Source organism: Polypterus senegalus, chromosome 1 (genome assembly GCF_016835505.1).
Source record: "Polypterus senegalus isolate Bchr_013 chromosome 1, ASM1683550v1, whole genome shotgun sequence".
NCBI classification, from domain to species: domain Eukaryota; kingdom Metazoa; phylum Chordata; class Cladistia; order Polypteriformes; family Polypteridae; genus Polypterus; species Polypterus senegalus.
Window position 1 is genome coordinate 178,208,152 of NC_053154.1, and position 17,043 is coordinate 178,225,194.

At 36.5% G+C, this 17,043-nt stretch overlaps 1 protein-coding gene across 1 annotated transcript in view; it reads left to right on the forward strand.

Moving 5' to 3' along the window:
- zmp:0000001167 (protein phosphatase 1 regulatory subunit 12A) overlaps window positions 1-17,043 on the forward strand; it is a 158,685-nt gene that overhangs the window by 96,826 nt on the left and 44,816 nt on the right. The window contains exons 5-11 of the mRNA XM_039763654.1: window positions 713-857; window positions 1,375-1,449; window positions 1,568-1,659; window positions 5,391-5,584; window positions 5,837-5,937; window positions 14,597-14,839; window positions 14,949-15,046. Of these exons, the coding sequence (XP_039619588.1) occupies window positions 713-857; window positions 1,375-1,449; window positions 1,568-1,659; window positions 5,391-5,584; window positions 5,837-5,937; window positions 14,597-14,839; window positions 14,949-15,046 (948 nt within the window). The remainder of the gene's footprint in view (window positions 1-712; window positions 858-1,374; window positions 1,450-1,567; window positions 1,660-5,390; window positions 5,585-5,836; window positions 5,938-14,596; window positions 14,840-14,948; window positions 15,047-17,043) is intronic.

Genomic DNA, 17,043 nt, shown 5'->3' on the forward strand with positions numbered 1-17,043 from the left:
AGAAAGCACAGAAAGAGATACAGATATGCAGAAATTGGATTGAAGAGATGCACAGAGAGTATGCCTGTGCTTTTCCTAGGATTTCTTATTTGTGGCTTTCATGGTACAATAATGGCCCAGTCATACTGTTTGGAGCTAATCAAACCTTTGTATTTCTAAAATAGTTATCTGACTGCCCACTGTCAGATTTTGGAAAGCGAATAATGTCACCTTGAAAGTGCAGTGTAAAGCTGAATATTTCTTCTAAATTCTAATCATTTGGACATTTGTTGAGTGGTAAGGGACATTGTAAGGGTCTTGCAGGGTAGGTCTCGGGATTTGATCATTCTTTGCATGTTGAAGTCATATAGGATACTGTAATTTCTCAAACTGTAGTTTATTTTCCTCACTTTTGCAGTTTTGGTGGAGAAGTAGTTTCTTTTTCAATTTGGGTCCGTGCAGTCTATAAAATAAATTAGCAAATACGCTTCTACATTCATTTTATTTCAAACTCTGCCCCCTTGTGGCTGCTGCAGATTTTTTTTTCCTCAAATATTACTTCATTTTTCCACACCTATCATTTGCCTCCTGGTCATAAATTTAGACAGAGTATTGCTCTTGACTGTTCTCTCCAACGCACAGTTTAATCATTCCATATTTTGCAAATAAACACTCTATAAAACAGTTAGGTAGATCCTTTTTATCTTCTCATTTTTCTTCTCATTGTCCCTAGGCTTCTTTTGAAGGCTGGCTTCAAAGTCAATCTGACTGATAATGATGGCTGGACCCCTCTGCATGCTGCAGCTCACTGGGGTCAGGAAGAAGCCTGCCGTCTACTGGTTGAGAGCTTTTGTGATATGAATGTAGTTAACAAAGTGGTGAGTGACAGTACATTATAATTAAGCAGTCTTGATATAAGATGACTGTTACAATCAGGAGGTTTCCCAGGACTCTAAGGGCAAATAAACAGAAGTGACATTCCTTTTCTTGTCACCTTTTGTGGGAACATGAGGATACTTTTATAATTACCATCACTATGACTCAAAATCTATCACAGGTTAAGTATCATACTCGGGTACTACATTAAGCTGCTATGGCAATCTAACTACAGCAGCACATTTTTTTGTCTTGACCCTTTTTAATTCATTTCATTTTTACACTGTTAAATGTAGTTAGATGTCTAAAATGTTTCTTTATCATTGGAGTTTATGGAAAGGCTTGTCTTAAAGGTAACAAGATAACTGTGAAACTACAGAAAAATGTTTAATTTGAAGGAGTTCGGATTGACAAATATATTTGTTACCCTTTCAAAGAAACTACAAACATAAAGTTGTTTGATTTATCAAGCTAAGCTTTCTTGGTTGACAGCAGCAACATTTGTTTTTGTCCTTACAGGGTCAAACGTCCTTTGATGTAGCTGATGAGAATTTGGTGGACATACTTGAGGAGCTACAGAAAAAACAAAAGGATGTAGGTTATTCAGCTCACTACATCTGCTTAACCTCATCACGATTTGAATACCCTCTATTTAAGTCCAATGCATTGTTTTGTTGCAGTCATGTTTTATGATGCTCTTTCTTCCTGTTAGCTGCGTCTTGAAAAGGAGAGGCAGGACAAGTTGCAGGCACCACTCATTGAGACCAGTCCAGTTTCCCAGAATGCCCCTTCCCGAACACGCAGGTAAAGAAAACTGTGACATGCCATACATAGTGAGTGTGGTCTTGTTACTCTCTAGATCTGAGTAACAAATATTTTGTCAAAATTGGCCACCTTCATTCCTAATTTCAGTATTGCTTGTATTGCTGGTGCTCATACATACAAGCGAGAGGCTTTTCATTGTGTTACGGAGAGGTCAAGCATTTCTTGAGGACTTGTATAAAAGTGCTCAAAATGTAAATGTAAGTGTTTCTATTCGCATATTTGACTAGTACTATGGCAGAGGAAACACATCTGTTTCTCCTGGATGCTCCTTCTAGGCCTCTGTGTCTCAGTGGAACTGGAGATTCTTCCAAAATTCTTGAGAGTCCTCTTAATCTGAGCCTTTTGTGATTTTATTAAATGATGAAAGATGCCTCCCCGCTTGAGTATGTGAAGCCGCAGTTAGTAGCAGAATAATTTAAAGTTTGTCTTCTGTCAAAATGCTCTGCATCAAAAGTGGAAAGAACAAATAAAATGTATGGAAACATTAAGCAAAAAAAGGCCAACAGAAGTTAAAATTCATAGCAGGTAAAATTAGTCAAACACCTTCACACTGAACACACATAAATTTGTACTCATTTGTATTTCTCTTTTTTCAAGGTCGCCTCAATACCAGTTAAATATACATTATTTAGAAAGTTCATTCTGATGGTAAAAGCATAGCTAAATACAAAATGCACAGTTTTAGGGTTGCATACTGTATGATCAGATCACTCCAGCCCAGACTTGCTAAGACTATTGAATGACATGGACATCTGCTGACTGCCCTGATCCTATAAATGTATTCAACAGCACAAGAGCATGTAAAAACAAAAGACAGCAGCAAAAGGGAATGTAAATCATTATGAGGAGGCATTTTTATACAATGGTATAAACTAAAATTTCTTTTTCTTCCTGAATGAATGTGTCAGATTTTGAGAAGTTTAAGGGCTTTACCAGAAATTAGGAGTCCTGCTTGCTTCTCTGCTTTCCCAAAAATTCCCATCTACACCGTCGATGTGTCCTTGATGGTTACATTAAAACCTCAGAAGAAAAAAGCCATTGTTCTGTCTCTTCACTCAGAACTCCTAGGCAAAATACAGCCTAACAAATGCTGGTGCAGAAAAGTAGCAACTGACAGCTCTTGGGTGTCATTGTGACCAGAATCTCAGTCTGGTTAACTTGCCATGCACCTTGAGTCTCCCTTAACACAGTTCTGGGCATTACAGTGGCCAGTCTGCTGGCATGGGGATGCTGGCCTCTCTTCTAGAAAGGTACAGGGACAGTTCAGACCACATTTGATTTTAGATCTACTGAATTTGTCAAAGATGGAAGCCTTTCCCATCAACCATTTGCTACATACGCTATAGTGAGACTTTACATTTAAAGGGCATTGCAATGGTGCTAGAAAGTACACAGTATGGGCTTGGACACTACTTAAATTAAGAGGGTTGCTTGCTTGCTTTTGACTCTCTGGCTGAACTTGAACAAGTCACCTAATCTACAGTGCCTATAAAACGTATTCACCCTCTTGGAAGTTTTCAGATTTTATTATTATATATAATTTCATTACACTGGATTTAATTTCCCTGTCTTGACATTGATTGACAGAAAAAAACACCTTAATGTCAAATTGTAAATAGATCTCTGCAAAGTGGTCAAAATTAATTACAAATATAAAACACACAATAATAACAGTGTATACGTATGCACCCCTTGCAAGTTAGTATTTATTAGATGCATCTTTGGTAGCCTTGAGTCCTTGTACACAGGTATCCATCAGCTTTGCACATCTTGAAGCTACAGTTTTTTGCCATTTTTCTTTGCAAAACTGGTCAAGCTCTGTCATGTAACATGGGGGGTCGTGAATGAACAGCATTTTCCAAGTCAAGCCACAAAGTCTGATTTGGATTTGAGAATTGTCTTGATAGAAAACAAATCTCTACCCTCACAAGGACTTCAGGACCTGCTGCAAGGACGCATTCCCACAGCATGATTCAGATGCCACCTTGCTTCGTGGTTTTTGATATTATGTAATTTGGTTTACATCAAAAGTGGCATTTAATCTGATTGTTGAAAAGTTAAATTTTGGTCTTATAAAATCATAAAGCCTTACTTTCAGCTAACATCAGAGTCTCCCATGTGCTTACTGGAAAACTCGCCTGAGGTGCTATGTGCATTTTTTTAACAGCAGCTTTCTTTTTGAATTTATACCAAAATCATTTGAAACACCTTGACTACAAGTAGGTGATCTCCATTTAACTAAGAGACTTCTAAAATCAATTGGCTGCAATATGATAATTTACATGTGTCAAAATAAAGAGGGTGAATACTATATTTGTAATTATTTAAATCATTTTGCAGAGATCTATTTCCACTTGAACATTAGAGAGTCTTTTTCTGTCGATCAGTTTTAAAAATTAATAATTTAAATCTAATGCAATTAAATGTTATATAACAATGACATAAGCCTGTGCTCCTGCAATAGTAAATTTTAAATGTATAATTGTATGTAAACTTATAAGTCTGCCTGGTGAAGGTTTCTGACAGATACATGAATTAAAATGTCACCTAGGTGTTGCACATTTATTGCTTTGTGCATTATGAGGAGATAGTAGAAAGAAATAAACAAAAAGAATAAAAGATTTTGAGATCAGTTAAAAACTGACACTCAGTTTAAGTATAATAGGAACAGGCAATAATACTCGTCTTGTAGTTTAATGTAAGCTGTCATATAAAGTATTAGAACAACCCCTTGGAGCCACATTACACAACTACTTTTGAACTATAGTAGCCTGTTCTTCGCACTTTTGCTGTGTCTGCCTGTGTTTTTCTCCTGTGATTTCACATTAGGCCTTTAGACCATAAAACCATTGGATCTGTCACAAAAGCTCACCAGCTTTATACTGCATCCTTACACTTGAAGCTGGGAATGTAATGTCAGTATGCAGCCCTGGCATCAAGTCACGCTGACAGGCCATTTTAAGTATGCAGTTGCATTGCTGGCTCCCATCTTCTGAGAAGAACAGATATTGATGGACCACTTTGTTTTCAATTCGGTATGTTAGTGTGTGAGTGTCAATGAAATGTGCATGTGGATTACAAAAGACTGTGTGAAAGTACATTGTTTTGTTCTGATTTTGTGTCTTATACAGTATTAGTTGTGACTTGACAAATTTCTGTGTGTGTGTTCATGAATGTAGTCAATCTGTCTTGCATATTTTTCTAGTTATATTTCAGACAGATCCTTATTTTGTGCTTGTATGGCTTTTCATAATAATGTAAACCATTTTTGTATAAAATTGTTACTTCTGGTAGTGTGAAGCCCTTCCTAAAGATTTATTTCAGTTTAATTGGCATTAGAACATTTTACCAGTGTGGATATGTGAAACTGCTTTACCAACCAAAGTTAATTTTTCCTCTTGTGCTTCATGATGCTGGGCTAGTTTCTGCCTCCACGTAACACTATATTGCACTAAGCAGGTCAAGAAAATGAATGAATGGAGTAGGACAATTTCCCTTGCAGTCCTTTTATATATCTGTTTGATTCTCATTCATGAGACCCACTTTGATATTGAATGTACGTGATGTGTCGTAGCATCACTGCAGTTTTTAGAATGTCTCATTGCTGCTGACATGCGGCAACACTGAATGGCTGCACAGTGTGACACTGCTACTGCATGGTGTTTGTTTTCCACGTGTGCCCCTCGCCCTCCCTACCCCACCCCATACAGGAGCTCTATTTCTCGCATGAGCAGTAAAGAGAAGATCTCGCTGCATGACAAGGAGCGTAAAGCACTGGAGACCTTAGATACTGTGGCCTTTGAAAGGGTCAATGATGAAGAAGAAGAGGCTCGCCGTGAAGCGGAATCCAGCAGCTCCAGTTCTGAAGCAGAGTCGGAGAGCGAATCTGAAGAAGAGCCTGACAGTGAGTTTGGAAGGGTGCATGCTGTTGAATTTGGAGTATAATACATTGCATATGATTCTTGAGGAATCCTTTGTCAGACAGCCTAATTATTTTTTTTAAACTGGCTAACACAGCAGTTTCCCCAGGGATACCAAGCATGGAGTCCCTAGAATCCTCCTGATTTCTCTGTTCAAGATAACATCAGAGACTGTAATTTATTGGTCTCCTTATGGATGAGTATGTTTCTTATATGAGTTTGGGTTTGTCTTTCAGAGAAAGTAAAAACTCGAGAAATGATCAACAACCTCAACAACAAACTCAACAGCTCCTCCATCAGCAATGCAACAACAGTGTCGAGTTCCATCAATAAAAAGGTGAGTTGCTCCACTAGCACATCTTCAGTCTATCACAATACATTTCGATGAGTGTTCATATTGCCTTATGGTCTCATCAAATTTTGGAAAATGAGTATAAGTAATGAAAAATTCAAATTACTAATAGTTGCAAAGAAACAAATTCCAGATGCATAGATTTCAACCAAATGATCCTGAGCTTAAGGGCCATTTATATTGATTTGCATATTCAAAGAGGCGTAATTCTGGGTGGAGTCGGGGCGTTACATGAAGCGCGTGCACAAGCGTTAGTTTTCACGCTGATCGGGATTTATGTAGCGGAAGAACATGGAAGTTGGAGTACGCACAGATTCCTGCATCTGATTTTTCTGTGCGTAGCACATTTCGCTTTTGTGCTTACGCCATGTTATAGTGCGAGTTCTACGCACGGCGTTATACATGAGGTTCCTGGAGTTTAGACATGCACATATACAGTATTTCTTTGTATCTGTTGTTGAGCTGCATACTATTTACTGCTTGTTTTATATTTCATATTATTATTTTATAAGCAGAAACGTTTTTAGAACCTAACAGTTACAGTGCTTCTTAAATTTGACACAACTTTTTACATACACCTAATTCACATTTGAGATTTAAGGTGAAATGCATTTGACAATAGAGACTTGGGAGAAATCCAGAAATTTTAGATATAAATAATAATGATTTCAAATTTTTTGTGTAGTAATCATAAATGCTAAGATTAAAACAGAGATTTAGATTTCATTCTTATAATTAGCTTAGAATTATATAGGGTGGTCCTGATCTAATTATGCAATTTTCATTACACTTCATTATACGGACCATCGAGAAGTGTGTGAACTGACGACATGAAGAATCGTCTTTGCGCCGAACTGGAATTATCCCCGCATAAATTAAAGTCATCCAGACGATCTGAATCTGCATAATTAGATCTAGACCACCCTGTACATAATGAAGGAACAATTACCTTCAATCCAACCAGGAAATGTTAACACGAGGGATGTTCAAAAAGTTTCTGCACTTTTTTTTTTTTTTTACTCTATTAAGAATTTTTGTAAAAAATTATCTATTTGTTACAATAAAATAAAATGGAAAAAAAAGAAGAAAAAATAAGAATTTTAAAAACAAATGACACCACTTTTCTACATAGTCACCTATGTTTATGATGCAATTGTCCCAGCATCGTACCAGCTTTTTAATGCTCAATTACTACTCCTCCCACCTTCACCGTTTCCAATGAAAATATAAAAGTGCAGAAACTTTTTGAATGTCCCTCATAGATAACAAACAATGGAAGACAATGTTACTAAACAAGTTACTCTCTGAAGCCAAACTTAATAAAGAGTAAATGGTTCTGAAGGACTACTGAACCTTAGATGGCTAATAATTGAAATTTAGTCTTGAACGTGGGGTGGGTGTGGCAACGCACTACTTGTTCTTGGTCCCAACCATAACAAAAGAATAACCTTTATGCAAGTTAAAACTCCTAGCAAACATCATAAGAACAACATGAAAACCATTTTACTATTAAAATGTACTTATACATACATATATAATTCTTGCTAAATTCCTGAAAGTGTCTAATATGGGGGTAGACACTGGGAAGCACAAAGGTAGCTGGGTTTGGCAAGACTTTTCTTTCATTGCTACGTCTCCGCATACAATGGGAATGCGAATGCAGCTCAGAACACCAGTCAGGCATTGGTACCATTGGGTCATTTAAACACAAAAATAAATATAGTTGATGTAATATGAGTCTAGATGAATATACGACACAGTTGATTATAATTTGCAAATAATGCAGTGAGAGAGTTAGTGTAGTGTCTATGCTGATGTGAAAGTTTCTGAAAAAGTCCTTATTTGTCGGATTAGAATTTATATTTATGTTTCCTATTTAATATTACTTATATTGGTGTTTTCAACTAGAATGGAAGAAGTCACATTTTTATTTAATTCATAAACCAGTTAAACAATCCAGTCCTGGGCATCCAGGTTAAAATACAAATTTAATCTGCCAGCTTGTCTACAGTTTTCAGCAGTTGTCTGTAGATGTTCTTCTCATCTTCATATTACATGTATTTTATTCAGAAAAGGTAATAATAAAAATAAAAGTATTCTGTGATTCTCAAAATCCTGTTTTTTGTCTACTACAGCATTTTTTATATTCTTGAAATATTTTTAATTTCAACAGTTTCATATCAATTATTTTTTCATTCCTAGGTTTGGAAGATCTTATTGGTCAAAGATTATATTACTTCTCTTTGAGTTAATGATTTTTGTAAATAAAATATTAGCTATATAAAATTAAAACTGGTCTATATCCCTTCAGTATGAATTTATTCTTTTAGCTTGTTACACTATACTGCTGGCTTCTGTTGATTATTCCTTTTATGCTGGTTATTTTTAATTCAGTTCAGCATACTTCCACTCAAAGAATTAGGATATAAACTAGTATATCCAACTCTAAATTGTCCTTAGTATGTGTTTTGGGGGGTGTGTGTGTGTGTGTGTGTGTAGTTGCACTGCAATGGACTGATGCCCTGTTCCAGGTTTGTTCCTGCCTTACGTCCTATCCTAGCTGGGATAGGCTGGAGAACATCAGTGACCTTGGTCTGGATTGAGGGGGTTTGAGACAGATGGCTATTATACAAAAATGATACTGCCTGCAGATCGTACAGTACACTGACAGCCCTATGTTCATTCTGTTTTGTCAACTTTTACGCTTTGTGAATGGTAATGTTTAAATTAGGAAATGTGAATGCCTCTGCAGTATTCTGTGCATTGTGTACTTTATTGTGGTTGCTATGAAGATGTAAACATGTCTAATCAAATCATGTAAAGGGACTCTTTATGCTCCAACAAATCTTGAAAATCAGAAGGATTTATGGGAAGATGCTGTAACAAGTAGGGGCAGCCACTGAGCCCCAAATCCGAGGCACAATCACACACAGACCAGTCACAGGTTCAAATATAGTCCCTTTTTATTAATAAATGTTATTTTCACAGATCAAAATAAGAACAACCATAGTAAATAACTCAGAAAACAATCATCTTTCTTCACACTGGTTCTGTCAAGCCTCATCCACCTCCTCCTGACTCTTCCTTTTAGTTTTGATGATGCAGCTCCTTTTATCTTTGACCTGGCAGTGCTTCAGGTGTTAGGACATGATCTGTCAGAAGCACTTTTGGGTCAAACAGGAGTCCCCCAAACTAGGAATCATATCCACCTCCTGGTGGCACCAACAGATCCCAACAGGCCTGTGTTCTGGACCTCCAAGTCCCATGATGCCCAGAGGACATCCGAAGGGGACCCAAATCCCAGGGATGCTACCCTCTAGTATATTGGGGGACATAGTAACTGAATGCTGGTTTCTCTCCTGTTCCTCCTATCATACTGGCCTCCCTGCTGAGTAAAGATTTACCCTCTGTGACTCCGTACATCTCCTGTAGCACTGACAATACACACTACAGCAGATATCTGTAGTGCCATTTTCTTTTTTAAACAAATATTACACTTGTTTAGTCACAGTTACATTATTGAGAAGATGAAAAATAAATACAAAATTTACAACATATTTGTCCAGAGACAAATCACATGAAACATTATCACCAGAGTCTACATTCCCAGTACACATAGATGTAAGGAATACCTTAAGGATAACAAAAGCTTAGGTACATCTTCAAAGTGTTAAGTGAATAGAATCACAGTGAATAAAGCAACTACTATGCATGGAAGAGGTATTATTAAGGACTGGGTATGTTCTGCTGGCTCTAGAGATTGTGATTTCCACTGATTTACTGAAATCCTGAACCAAAACAGTAATAAATAATTCTTCCGCAGCATGCCATACATTTACTTTAGCTACAGTGAGATAATGACCTTTAGCATACATCCAAGTTCTGTCAGAATTATTTGAAAAAAAGGAAGATCGAATACATTTAGTATTGTGGCCTGTGTAATTACCTGGTCTTTACAGCTTTGAATTGATTTGGAGTGCAATGTGTGGAAAGGTTAAGGTTCAACATTCAGCTAATGCAGATCATTTATTGGTAAGTCTCCAGCAGTATTGGCATGAACTTTCAGGGCAATGCCTTACGTACAGTGTTGTGAAAAACTATTTGCCCGCTTCCTGATTTCTTATTCTTTTGCATGTTTGTCACACAAAATGTTTCTGATCATCAAACACATTTAACCATTAGTCAAATAAAACACAAGTAAACACAAAATGCAGTTTTTAAATGATGTTTTTTATTATTTAGGGAGAAAAAAAATCCAAACCTACATGGCCCTGTGTGAAAAAGTAGTTGCCCCCTGAACCTAATAACTGGTTGGGCCACCCTTAGCAGCAATAACTGCAATCAAGCGTTTGCGATAACTTGCAATGAGTCTTTTACAGCGCTCCGGAGGAATTTTGGCCCACTCATCTTTGCAGAATTGTTGTAATTCAGCTTTATTTGAGGGCTTTCTAGCATGAACCGCCTTAATAAGGTCATGCCATAGCATCTCAATTGGATTCAGGTCAGGACTTTGACTAGGCCACTCCAAAGTCTTCATTTTGTTTTTCTTCAGCCATTCAGAGGTGGATTTGCTGGTGTGTTTTGGGTCATTGTCCTGTTGCAGCACCCAAGATCGCTTCAGCTTGAGTTGACTAACAGATGGCCGGACATTCTCCTTCAGGATTTTTTGGTAGACAGTAGAATTCATGGTTCCATCTATCACAGCAAGCCTTCCAGGTCCTGAAGCAGCAAAACAACCCCAGACCATCACACTACCACCACCATATTTTACTGTTGGTATGATGTTCTTTTTCTGAAATGCTGTGTTCCTTTTACGCCAGATGTAACGGGACATTTGCCTTCCAAAAAGTTCAACTTTTGTCTCATCGGTCCACAAGGTATTTTCACAAAAGTCTTGGCAATCATTGAGATGTTTCTTAGCAAAATTGAGATGAGCCCTAATGTTCTTTTTGCTTAACAGTGGATTGCGTCTTGGAAATCTGCCATGCAGGCCGTTTTGGCCCAGTCTCTTTCTTATGGTGGAGTCGTGAACACTGACCTTAATTGAGGCAAGTGAGGCCTGCAGTTCTTCAGACGTGGTCCTGGGGTCTTTTGTGACCTCTCGGATGAGTCGTCTCTGCGCTCTTGGGGTAATTTTGGTCGGCCGGCCACTCCTGGGAAGGTTCACCACTGTTCCATGTTTTTGCCATTTGTGGATAATGGCTCTCACTGTGGTTCGCTGGAGTCCCAAAGCTTTAGAAATGGCTTTATAACCTTTACCAGACTGATAGATCTCAATTACTTCTGTTCTCATTTGTTCCTGAATTTCTTTGGATCTTGGCATGATGTCTAGCTTTTGAGGTGCTTTTGGTCTACTTCTCTGTGTCAGGCAGCTCCTATTTAAGTGATTTCTTGATTGAAACAGGTGTGGCAGTAATCAGGCCTGGGGGTGACTACGGAAATTGAACTCAGGTGTGATACACCACAGTTAGGTTATTTTTAACAAGAGGGCAATTACTTTTTCACACAGGGCCATGTAGGTTTGGATTTTTTTCTCCCTAAATAATAAAAACCATCATTTAAAAACTGAATTTTGTGTTTACTTGTGTTATATTTGACTAATGGTTAAATGTGTTTGATGATCAGAAACATTTTGTGTGACAAACATGCAAAAGAATAAGAAATCAGGAAGGGGGCAAATAGTTTTTCACACCACTGTATATTTCATTAATAGAATGCCCAGAGTTTGTTCAGTTGTAATCACTGTACAATTGGTGACTGTTTTCATGAGTTAACTGCCATTCTGCTACTCTCTATGTTTTGTATGTGGTGCTTATAATAAAGACTTTTGACTGGCAGTATGTGTCTAAATTTTAACGAACACTCTGATATTTTATCTAACCCTACACTTTTACCAATGTTGAGGTGATTCTGGTAATCTTTGGATATGCTTATGGCCAAAATATTTACACCTTGCATTGAATACAGTAAAACTTGATAGCAATATGCTGAACAGTTAACCAGATGTTGTTGTAGTTAATCACAAAAGCACAAACATAAAGACAGCATTCTTTACTTTTGACTGACACCAGCAACTATAATCATGATGGATTCTAAGAATGAAACCCGTGATCTGGTTTAAAATGTTTTTCCTATTATAAGCAAGAAAACTCAAGGAGGTATTGTTGTAATTGTTAATTATATCAAACGTATGCAAAAATACTTGGGTACTTGTGTACATACCCACAGAGAAAATACTTCTGTACTCATTGTTTGACTACTTTTTATCCCCTTGTTTTAATGTTTTTTTTTTTTATTCTTTCTCAATGTTTTCTTAACCTTGTGTGGCCATTTCTTCTCCCTTTGGTATTTGTTTGTCTACTGTCTCTTTATAGGTGTAAATGTAAAACCTATAAAACTACAGTAAGTATTGTGGTACAGTGCAGTTGTAAATCCTTAAATTATCGTGGTGTTTACCAGGTTCACTATGTACAGTATTTTGTTTACTCTTATGAACCCTAAGTTTAATACGCACATACACACACACACACACACACACACACACACACACACTCAGAAAGACAATGCATAGTCACATTTAAGACCTTATAAAGAGTGATGCCCAGACAGCCTATCACTCCTCAGTACTCCACACAGGGACTTACTAAATTTGGCTTGAGTGATCTTCATAGGTGTCCCTAGATGTGTCTTAAACCTTGAAGGCTGACATGTCTTGGTCCCTGGATGTCTTCTCTGCACTTTATACACTTTGGTTATTACCACTATGTAAATGGTGCTGTGCTGCTCCCTCTTGGAGGCTTCCCTCCTCAGCCTCTAACCCTGGAACAAAATAACTATCTGTCCACACCATGTTTTCTGTATTTATTTTATTACTTTGGTCACTTAAAATGGGTAGACAAAGTATAGAAATTTAAAGTGAAGCAATTTTTATTAAAACATGATAATGGCAGTAAACATAAATAATAGCAATGATTAATATACATGAAATAAATGATGATAATAGAAAAGTCTAGATTCAAAGCCCTAATAAACATTCTCCCTGGTATTAAACTGAAAAAGGTTTAAACAGTACATTTCCTAAGGACATGATAACTTAGGCACCAAAAAAAATTCCAAGTCAGAAAAGACTCAGAAGCCAAGCTTTATGTATGAGCAGGGTCTCTCAGGTTGCTCCATCCATTTATGCCAAATAACTATGTGGGGTTCTAGACTATTTGTGATATTACTAATAACTATCTAACTACTCTGATGATGGACTGTCTCTTCCAAAAGCTTTCATCATAAAATATGTGTAAGCTCCTTACCTTGTCAGAATTATGTGCCGTGCTGGAATAGATACATTTCTTCTGGATTTTGAGTTATAAACTAAGCAGTCATTCTGACCCAAGGTTAAATGTAAGTTAATACACTGAGATAATGCTTTGTGGTCTTCCATACAAAATGATTGACATCCAAAAAACTCTCCAAGTTAGACCATTTTGCACAAAAATGCATTGCACACAACACATATCAGACTCAAAGAGTAATGAAATAATAATCTTTTGACTATATTCTTGTTACATAAAAGCAATATGGGTGGAACTCAGTAATTGCTCTGTTACCTACGTACAACGTTTGTGAAAATGTAATAGGAACCAGGTTTAGCTTGGATTTGCCTGGTTCATAAAGATAGTGGAAAAGGGCATTAGCCACAGTGAGTGGGCCTTTTGCTTTAAATTTGTATATGGACTTGAATCTAAAAAGAATAATGAAATAGATCTGCTATGTTTATAGGTCCAAAGATTTCCTAAAGGTCCAGTAGACATTTTTGAAAATTTATTAAGTGCAGGTGACAGAGAATGAGCTGTGAAAGCAGTGAAATGTCATGACTTCAGTCCCTGACTTTAGAGTATCAAAAAGATGTGATAGACTTAAAAATGACCTGATCAGACTTTTCTAAGGGCTTGTGTTGTATGTTAAGCCAAGAATGTTACACTTGCAATGTTATTCCTATTTCATTTGACTTTTTTTTTTTTGCTAATTCACTTCAAATGCAGTGGCTTTGCTGTGTTGTGTTTTTTTTTTTAACAGATCTTTCATATCTTTTTGCAGAGCTTATGTTTTTGGTGTCTAAATGTAATAATCTGACTGTATATTTCTTTTCTCTATTGTTAGGCTAAATATTTTAATAAATTTTCCATTATAAGGAAAGGAAGGTAATGCTTTAAAATTATTGCTGTTTTAGATATTGCAAAACCTTCAGTGAGGGAAGTGATATTAGTTTGATGCACTAAATAGGATATTCAAAATTTTCAAAATTAAAGTTGCCTGTTCCAGAATGTTTGGCACAGTGTGTGAAAACTTATGATTGGTCTTTCCATGCATCTTGGTACTGTATTTAGAAAAGTAAAAAGACTGTAAAGACTGGAATTATTTTGCATTTGAAAGACATGTGCCTTATCTCCTTAAGACAGTGCACTCTGCATCTTTGAAAACAAAGATGTTAGAACATTTGGCTTAGCTGAAAATTGTACTGCATTATATGTTATAAAAAAACATTCTGCCAAAGGTTATTTAACAGTGGTTGACAGGTTGTCAGAGAGGTTGATCATTTTTTGGAAATACTGTTATATTGTACTGTTCTACCTGTTTTTTACCCCCTCAGCCTCTCAACTTGCTTGGTAAACCTCCATTAGCGGTACGATCTACAGAGGAAGAAAAAAAAGAACTATCGGTTCTTCCAACATCATGGAGGACTTCGCTGCGAAAGACTGGTAGCTATGGGACCCTAAACAGCACTATTGCTGGTTCAAATCAAGAGGAGAGTCAGGCTAAAGTGACCAGCGTAGGAGGAGTAATCAGGTCCGCCTCCAGCCCCCGGCTGACTGGTCTAGAAGCAGAGGCCAAGGTAAAGGAATGGTCTTTCTTAACTGATGGTTATTTCCACTGCAGTACAATTTAGTTATGAGGCAATATTTTTGAGGTTGTTTAACTTTCAATATTTTTCTGTTCCACAGGATCGAGATAACAAAGAACCTCGTCTTGCTCGTGTTCCCCCCACACCTACTCGTCGTCTTTTTAGCATTCCAGACAGCAGCCAAGAGCCCCCGAGCAGGTACATATCACTTTGTTTTTTTTTTTTCATTCTGGAAATATCCAAGTGACAAATTTTCAACTACTATGTCCATTATTGGAGGTGCAACATAATGTTGCTTTTTCATGCACATTTATGATTTAGCCTTAAGGTTTAGGCCAAAATGTTCAACTATTATCATATTCCAATTATCCTCCCTTCTACATTCTTTTTAGATTAAACAAAAATAAGCGGTTTCAAATTATTGTGAAGTAAAGGCATTTCTCTCTAGTCACATTTTAGTCATTCCTTTTGTTTGGGCACTTTCTTTGCTTTTTAATTTGTGGTCATACAATAGCACTAAGAACTCTCCTTCCTAACCTACTGTTTGATTACACTAAATTGGCTAGTGTAAGGCAGTATGCTTTTAAATTCAGTTCTCATTTATTCTTACAAAGTGCATTTCTGCTTACGAGTCCAATAATACAGAGTGGTCCAGATCTGATTATGCATTGGTCTATATGATGCACATTGTTATAAGTCCTTATTTTTAATAGAAAAGACAGTAATTAATACTTGGTAAAAAGTTTGAGGTAGAATTTTATTGTCTCTGGCTTTTGTAAATGTTATTGGAGGTTTATGTATTTCCTCTGCACTGAGAGTATCTAGTTGTGGTGTCTGTAATGCATCGAAAAATGCAATAGATCGTGTCTTGTCTTTTTAAACCTGAGCAAAATCTAAGTAGTCTCTAAATGCATGCATTATATTTTTATGGTCCTCTGAGGATATATTTGTCTCTAAAAAAAAATAAAATAAAATAATTTTGTTTGGATATAAATTCTGTACAGTTCTATCCGCTAATAAAGGTAGTTTAAGACACCAGCTGTGCGATGAGTATGTGGGGCATAATGATTTGAGCTCTGTGAATTTAGTGACATGGTCGAAGATAACAATAGCATCTTTCTTACAAGATTTGAATGTGTGTATAAAATTGTTATCTATAAAGAAATAATCAACTATTGAGTAACGGTGATGTACTGGTGAGAAGAAGGAATATGTTCTTGAGTTCGGATATAGAAATCTCTAAGGGTCTTATAAATTGTGATCAATTACAAACTGTGTAATTGTTTTTGCAGTATTAGAAGTTATTGTCCCTGTGGTAGAAGGTCTAAATTTTAAACACAATTAAAGTCTCCGGCCATTATAATTTTATCAGTGTTCACATTAGGAATGGATGCAAATACGTATTGGATGAAGTGTCTATCATCCACAGTGGGTGCATAGATATTTATTAGAATTGCTTTACAATTAAAAAAGTTACCTATGACAATCACATATTGCAATTCATAATCGGATTCTACGTCAGATACTAAAATTGAAATTGTTTTATGTATTAAAATTCCCACATCACTAATTTTCTTTGTATAGCTAGAGTGTAATATTTGGCCTATCCAATCTCTTTGCAACCAAAACTGATCTTTGCTTAATAAGTAGATCTCCTGTAAAAATACAATCTTGGCATTTAGACCTGTTAGGTAAGAAAATACTTTCTTTCTCTTTAATTCGTGATTGAGACCTTTGACCTTCCAGATCACAAAGTTCATTGTTTGGTCATAGAGACATTACTTCTGAACTTTTGTTGTCATTTTATAATCTTAAATTAAGGTTGTACATTATTACATATGAGAGCTTTAACCTTAATCTCTAATTTTGCTAGTAGTTATTGCTATGAAGCCTATTGTTGTGTTGCCACTTATAATTGTAAGGGTTAAAAGGATAGATTAGAAATAGTTTGCTTTCATTCTCTCCCCCTGACCCCCCCTCATTTTTGCCTCCCCACATGAGGCTAGACCACACTTCATGAAGTCCCAGTCATCTGACATACCTAGAAACAGAGCACGTCCAAAACAAAACAAGCCCCTGAGAAGTAATGTAGAAGCATTAAAGTAGAGATATCTATTGACAATACAGTCTAAATACTATAAACCTAGAATATAATCTTTTAAACAGTCATGAAGCGTAAACCCAGGGAATGATGT